General features: G+C 39.6%; 1 protein-coding gene across 1 annotated transcript in view; it reads left to right on the top strand.

Moving 5' to 3' along the window:
* Positions 1 to 498: 498 nt before the first annotated feature.
* astn1 (astrotactin 1) overlaps positions 499 to 7,957 on the top strand; it is a 448,006-nt gene continuing 440,547 nt past the window's right edge. The window contains 1 exon segment of the mRNA XM_020613364.1: positions 499 to 1,020. Coding sequence (XP_020469020.1) covers positions 732 to 1,020 — 289 coding nt within the window. The 5' untranslated portion in view covers positions 499 to 731.

Below are 7,957 nucleotides of genomic sequence, written 5' to 3'. Positions count from 1 at the left end.
GGTTTTGAGGCTGTGGGATAATTTTTTGCTGTAGATCTTTTCTTTATTTGTATTGGCTATTATGTTTTGTCCCCTTTCTGCTAAACTTTTAAAAAATAGACTCCACATATTTTGCATTGGCTCTTGCCTAAAATCTTTTTTCAGTGTCCTCTTTAAAGTCCTCCACTTCCAAACATCTTCTGCTCCTTATATATCTATAGTTGACAATGAGCATTTCATTTCAGCTTGTGCATCTACACCATCAGTCAGGCAGTCACCCAGTTGACTGCCCACCCAGTCATGGCTCAGCAAAACTATCTTCAGTGGACTTAGATGATATGCAAATTTATATGAGAGGGCAAATGTAGCCTGCAATTAAATTAGAAATGATTATGCTTTTGGTGATGGGACCTCTGGGGCATTCTGGGTGCATGTCCTGTTGGTAATCTATACTTAACCATTAATGAATCACTGGTAAAGTTTAGTGATTGACTAAAGCGCGCTACAGCGGCCAGCGACATTACAAGACCCACACAGTCAAAGAGGGATGTCAACTAAATAATCATGTGATTCATTATATGCGAGTAAGAACAGGCGTTTGTCTCCCACACGCTGAGTGCCCGCCGGTGTATCACGTCCCCCTCGCTCGCTCTGCTGCTCTCTCATCCGCCGGGCTGAGCGACTAAAGCAGCCTGACAGATAAGAGCTAGGAGGGAAGAGGAAACGGAGCCACGGAGGTGGTGAGCATCAACATGGGGCCGAGACTGCTGCTGCTGGGGCTCGCGTGGGTCCTTCTGGTCGTCCATACAACCAATGTTCGATGTCTAAACGGCGACGAGGACCAAAGCCAGGACACGGAGTGCAAGGTGAAAAGCGTTACCGTCTCGGCGCTGCCGTTTCTGAGGGAAAACGACCTGAGCATCATGCACAGCCCGTCGGCCTCCGAGCCCAAGCTGCTGTTCTCCGTAAGAAACGACTTTCCCGGAGACGTCGTGGTGGTGGACGACCTAGAAAACACAGAGCTCCCCTTTTTCGTCTTAGGTGAGTTTTTACAACAGGGCTGCCTGCGCTGTTCCTTAGCCACTAAAGCCGCTGAACAAATTAAGCCCCCATCTCTTTATTGTTACACCGGAGCTTCTGCCTATTAGCTTAGCCCTGGCTACATGCCATGTTCTCACTGTTTTGAAATCAGTATAGGTTACTGGCTATAGCAACAACACATACAGGAGACCTAAAGCAGTCTGATTTATATACAATAAGTTGTTGTTCAGTGGTCGATAATTAGCGACTTCGATAGATAACAGTGGCGGGTTAAATGAAGAATATAATTTAGCTGAATATATAAGCTAGCTCTTATTATTACAGTAATAGGCCGCATAGCACCCCAATGCTAACCGAATTGCAGTTTTAACATTGTGTTATAGTCAGCAATAAGTAGCTACATCTGTAGGAGCCTTCTGTTACATATTTCCCCTAGTTTACACACGTGGCTCGGATAGGCACGTGTGGAGGAAACTGCTTGCTAGTTAACAGGATAGTAAGCATGCAGCCAGCGTCCTCTGAATTCACCAGTTTTGTTGGTTGTTTCGGCGAACAGTGAGTTTGGCAGCAAGCAAAGTGGTTTGTGTTGTTGGCTGCTGTCCATGGTGCTGAATCCCCTCTGCAGCCGCCGCCGCTGCTGTGAGGACTCCCCTCTGTTGTTGTGAGCACTGAGAGGGGCTCTGTGTTGTTTCCAGTGCCAAATTAAGGCACCTGATCATCTCCGAGTCTTTGGATGTGCGTGACTGTGTGGATTTAGTGATTGGGATACATTGCTTTGGATACGCTATTGGGCCAAGTCAGAAATCAACATGAAAGCAGCTACAAAGCAGGTCTGGCTTCTGGCTCTGCTGAGCTGCTTCATCTGCCCATGTGTGTTTGTTGTCACAAGTCTGTTAGAATTTTCTTTTCGTTCATACATTTTACATACTAATTGTGCAGTGTCTTTTTGATGTCTCATTTTCATATATGCAATGTACAGTGAATGACTCCTTTATAAAAGTTGCCATATACTTTATATTAAATGATAAACAGAAATACTGTATACACTCATAGGTACAAAACCATAAGATGGGCCTTGTCAGGCAGTTGTTAGTATCCTTTTAGCTGAGTCTGTTGCTATTTAACAGTGGCATGGCTGACACACATGCTCTGCAGACTTTCTCATAAATAAAATATTCATAGTGATGTTTAATTTATGCAGAAATCTGGACCTTTCCCAAACATTTTTGAGGCTGTAGCTTTGTCAGAGAGCACAGAGTATAACCTGATGAGAAATGAGGAGGGACTGAGAAAAGGGGGGTGTCATGTGAAAAGGGTCTTTAGCAGGATCTCTAGGGCTTGAAAAAGATTACACGCCAAGCATCTTAAACTCCTAGACCACTAGGATGACTGTGGGAATTTGACTTTTCAGTAAGCATGCAGTAGTCTGTGTCTAATTATGTACACGACACTAAACTAACACACCAATAAAAACTCTGCAAACTGAACTGATTCTAGGTTGTCAACACCGATCTGTGGTAAGCCCAAAGCAGTGACAAGCTGAAAATTATTATGAGGCATCTCTTAAAACTCAGCAAATCCAAAGAAAACCAAGTTAAGCCAAAGTCATAATGGCTTAAGTAAAATTTCTCAATAAAATAGTTTTGTTATCACCAAGTAGGCATAAGTATTGTTTAGAAGTTTTTGTTAGTTTTGAGGACTATAAACATGTTTTCACCCATTTTTATCACTTAAAATATATGCCTAACTGCCCAGTATATCACTGTCAAAATCAAGTACATTGCCTAAAGTGAATGCTTTCTAAAGACAGAAAAGGTTCCTGATTGAACTTGAGACATGTCTGAATGAGAAATAATAATAAAAATTTAAACATATGGCCAAAAATGACATGCACATCTGCTAATTTACCGTAGTAATGATTAGAGTATTCTCATCATTAGTTAGTGTCATTTCATTTTTCCAGTTAATCTGTTTGTCTTTAAAATATTAGAGAACAGTGAAGCATGTCCATCCGAATTTCTCAGATCCAAAAATGTGGTTTTCAGATTGCTGATTTTATCCAACCAAAAGTTCTAATCTCAAATATATGATGCTGACAGTGATGTAAAAAAAAATGCAGCAAACACAGCATGTGAGATGTTTTTGTGTGTGTGTTTGATAAATTTGGGGCTACAACTAAATGTAAGTCTGCAACTAGCAAATGAATTCATTATCAGTTAATCGAACTATTCATTTCTTGATTATTATTAGGCCTATTATTAAAAATCAGAAAAAAGTGAAAACATGTCCATAGATAGTGTTTTTGTCTAACAAAATATTGAGTTTCCTTTCAGGTTAAATAAATAAAACTAAGAATACTCACAAATGAGAAGCTGAAGCCAGACAGTTTTATTTTTGCTTGAAAGGCTACTCAATTGATGAATCGTTTATCAGATTTGTTGCAGATTATTTTATTGTTTGACTAAACATTTAGTTGACTAATTGTTGCAGCTCTAGATAAGTGACAAACAATTAATTCAGCCACAAAGAACCTGCAGATAGATTGAATTATTTCAGCACTAATTCAGCTTTCAATACCTGAAAGTGTTTCATACTTGTTGCTACTTACACTTTTTATATTTTAATTTAGTTTCCATACCCAGTTGTATATACTGTAGGAGCCACTGTTAGACATAAAAGCAAGTAAGGAGAATTTGAACAGTGGTCCTGTTTTATTTGGGGAAACATCCACAAGTATTGTTTATTACTATACTGTACATGTCATGAAAACATTAATTCGTTTTTTGTGTTGACCCAGCAGGAGTAACGTGGTGCTGTCGAGAGCCAAAATAAAATAATTCAGTTATATTTTTCTGTACCTCAGAAAGTGCTGTAATATATAAAGTATACTACGAGTCATTCAGTTCAATAGGAACATGTGTCCAAACCTTTGACTAGTGGTTTCTAATTTCTCATTTTGAACAGACAAATGGAAGAATCTAATACTGTAGGTTCATCTTATGAAGGTCCCTAAGAATGTTTGCAATATTGCTACGCCATAAGTTCACGATGCCTCTCTGAATAGTTTGAATAGTTCATTTCAAGGTATAATTTAGACAACAGTTAATTCATTAAGGGGTGGAGGGAAATAAGCTAAAGTCCCTCAGGACTGGTGCTGCATATTAATGAGTTTGAGCTTGTGTGACATTTCCTTACGTAGCATTCTGCACTGGAAACAGAAGACTTTTAATGAAAATTCACACCAGGGAACCCAACACAATTCTGCATTCGTAATGCAAGTAACATCCCTGCTACCCATATATAAACACTGGAGCAGCTGCAGCTGTCTTTAATTTATTTATTTGATTTTTTTTTTCATTTGTTGCTGCTTGATTTCCTTTGCTGTTTAACAAAACTCCCTTTGAGAAATAAAGCTTGACTGCTTTGAATTACAAACGAGAACCATCACTAGTTCTATATACAGTATGTCTTCTTTGGAAACAAAAGCCCTTTGTGTTAACATTGTGTAGCTGAATTCATTAGTTAAACTGTTGTTTCAGCAGCTCTGTGAATGTTGTTTGTGTAAGCATTAACTCTTCCAAGAGGGTGTTAAGGATCCAGATGTCATCGTCTCTTAGTAGACCACTGCATGGCAGTTTGAGTCTGAGTAACTTCCTTGTGATTAATATGGTACATGGTTCTACTCAGCATGTTTTATATCCCTTTACCCACTGCTCTGGTGTGCAGGACATTATGGCAAGTGCTGGTATCTCTGTGTGTATCGGTGTATAAGCGCATACTGTACTGTAGACCAACCGAACAACAATAATGACAGCATTTTGTCATTCTTGCAGATATCTGCTTGGTGCTTCAGTGGGTAAACTACCAAAATACTTGCCACACTTTGTTGTGATTCTATACAGTCTAATCAGAATTTCTTTTTCAGTTTTACCTCGCTTCACTTATACATATCATAAATGCAAAACCATGGAAAGCTTTGGCAGTGGAAAATAAAAAGCCAGGCCTTGAACATGTCTATCATATACAGAGATCCCCCTGTTTAGGGTCATAATGTTTTTTTTTTCTGTAAAGCGTAGCTTATTTTACTTTGGTTTGCTTTCACCCATCAGTGTTAAATGACACATCTTTCCTGCCATTGTCACTTTCAATCAACATGGAAGTTTGCAGAAGTGGTTTGCAGTGGTGTACCCGAGAATTTTAAGGCTACTACAAGATGACTTCTGGGTCAAGATCAAGGAATGACGAATGATCTGTTAAGGGAATTGGATTGTACACAAAGAGGAAACACACGGTATTCCTATCTAGCACGCAACAATGTGCACATCATTTTGTAGTTACAGTATTTTAGAACAACACTTGCATATTGCCTTTTATTCTCTTGTTTGCATTTCAGTTCTAAATTGTGGTAAAAAGTGTCATCCATAGAGAGTTCTCAAGCCATTCATGCTTTTTATTAAAGTAGAATATTCAGCATACATGGACCATACATACACTGGAAATCCTTGTAGTGAATGATGCTTTAGGAGTGGTGTCAGTAGTATTTGTGGACATTTTAATACTTCCATGAAAATGTGTCACCACTGGAGTGCGTTGCAACTGACATAATTAAACACTTTCAGCCAGGCTGTGTTTAATAGTTAAAGGACTGCCAATCACATACAAGACACTTGCAAGTTTAGATTTAAGACCCTCACCACTTCAGTCAGTTTAACCTGCAGTAATGCTGTTTGTCATTCAGCAAATCCTGCTGGTGCCTGCAGTCCCCCCATCCTCATCCACATCTCATCAACTTATCCTCAGCTTCTAGTAATTATTTTGGTTTTTGAAGATATTAGAGAGAGAAAGAGATCAGACATTTTAAGGAATGTATCAATATTATAATTCCAAAGCTGTAGGCCTCATTTTGAGGAAAAAAAGGAATCTTGTGATTAGGCATTCTGAAATTTACGTTTTGAAATAACACAATTTAAAGAGTGTATCAGGTTTAAATAAGTGCTTGTGTGTGTGTGTGTGTTTGGTTTGGTGCAGTTTAAATGTCACTTTTTTGTACATCTTTTACAGTAGTTTGCATGTTTCTCACCAAATTGCCTGTCTGTGAAGTGTCTAAGAAGCTTTTGGAAATGAGGAGATCCCATGACTGACAGTAAATTTCAGCTGCAGGACTGCAGTTAGAGCCTGGATATGTTATTAGAAATTTGCCCTTTTGGTGTTGTGTCATAAATTGTATGTGAAGTGAGGTAATAAAATTCTTGGACAGACTCGGGTTGTATTTGCTCTAGCAGTGATTTGCACATTTAGGCCATTGGCTTGGAGGGAAGTCAGCGCTTACCCGCCTCCCATTTAAATCAGCTTTCTGAAACAATAATTTGGTCTGGTGCAAGTCAGGTCCATACCTGAGAAAGTATGATACTGCTGCCAGTGAAAGGGGCATTAAACTCCAGTGGTGCTTGTACTTTACATGTCACCTTTTAGTCCTGTGGCATTTTATTTGACAGGAAAGGACATCTCATGCTGCAAGTTTCTTCACCTTGTTGTTGGTAAGTCCTCTAATGTGAATAAGAATATATTATTTCCTTTAGTAATGAAACTGGGTTTATTTTCATTATTGTTTCATTTGTCATTTTTTTTCTCAATCACTTAATAATTTAACATATACAATTCCAGAAAGTAATGCTGATATTTTCTTTTGTTAGAGTCGAAATTATACTGTAATATGCTTAAAAGCTTCAGTGGGCGTAAATAAAAAAACACTGGTAGGAAAAAGAAAGGCAATATTAATCTTTATATTTATATATGAAGATATTTTAATGTTAACCACAATATCTGCTGATTAAAATGATGGTAATTGTAATCAGGGATTTGAAATGGTCATAATCATGATCATGTGACTCCACTTGAAATTAAGTGGCACTATAACATTGTTTTTTGCAAGCCCTTTTACAGGACACAGAATGTAGAACACTTTTCTAAAGCCCACTGTGTCCTCTTCAAAACACCAACACATTTTTCCTGCAATCCAGAACAGATTTCCATTTTACTACCTAAACAAAGAAAAGATACCCACACTTGAGAAGCAGGAATCAATGATTTTCTTTCATTTCATTCACAGAAGCCAGTCATTAAGTAAAAAGCATTATGTGTCTCAGCTTGAGTAAAAGCACATTCCCACATCATCATCATGAACACTCCTCCCCACTGAGCCTTTCCCGTTTGAATGGACACTGATGAGCTGCTCTCTGACCTCTCACTTACAGTAAATGGATACCATCAAAGAAAGTCATGATGTAGCAAAATCATAGCGTGGCCCTCCTTTTCTATATTGCTCTTCAATCTTTGTCTAATTGAGTTTAAGTTACTGAAGTGAACACAAGCTTTTCTTTCGTATAACAGCAGTAGCTGTAATCCAAATCAGGCTTATTTGTCACACTCACATTAACCTATCATCTCTCACAAGTCTCCCTGTACTATTGCATACAGACAACGGCAATAAAGATATATTAAAGACAGATTCTATGCTGCAGTGCTGCTTTTACAGGAGGAATTGGCTGGGAAATCATTATCAGTAATTGGTGGGAGGAGTTCCACCATCCATACATCCATTTTCCTCCGCTTATCCGGGACCGGGTCGCGGGGGCAGCAGTCTAAGCAAAGATGCCCAGACTTCCATCTCTACCGACACTTCCTCCAGCTCCTCCAGGGGAATGCTGAGGCGTTCCCAGGCCAGCCGAGAGACATAGTCCCTCCAGCGTGTCCTGGGTCTTCCCCGGGGCCTCCTCCCGGTGGGACATGCCCAGAATACCTCCCTAGGAAGGCGCCCAGGAGGCATCCGAAACAGATGCCCGAGCCACCTCAGCTGGCTCCTCTCGATGTGGAGGAGCAGCGGTTCTACTCTGAGCTCCTCCCGGGTGACCGAGCTCCTCACCCTATCTCTAAGGGT

Source organism: Monopterus albus, unplaced genomic scaffold (assembly GCF_001952655.1).
Source record: "Monopterus albus unplaced genomic scaffold, M_albus_1.0 scaffold133.1, whole genome shotgun sequence".
NCBI lineage: Eukaryota > Metazoa > Chordata > Actinopteri > Synbranchiformes > Synbranchidae > Monopterus > Monopterus albus.
This window is presented reverse-complemented; position numbering and strand designations above follow the sequence as displayed.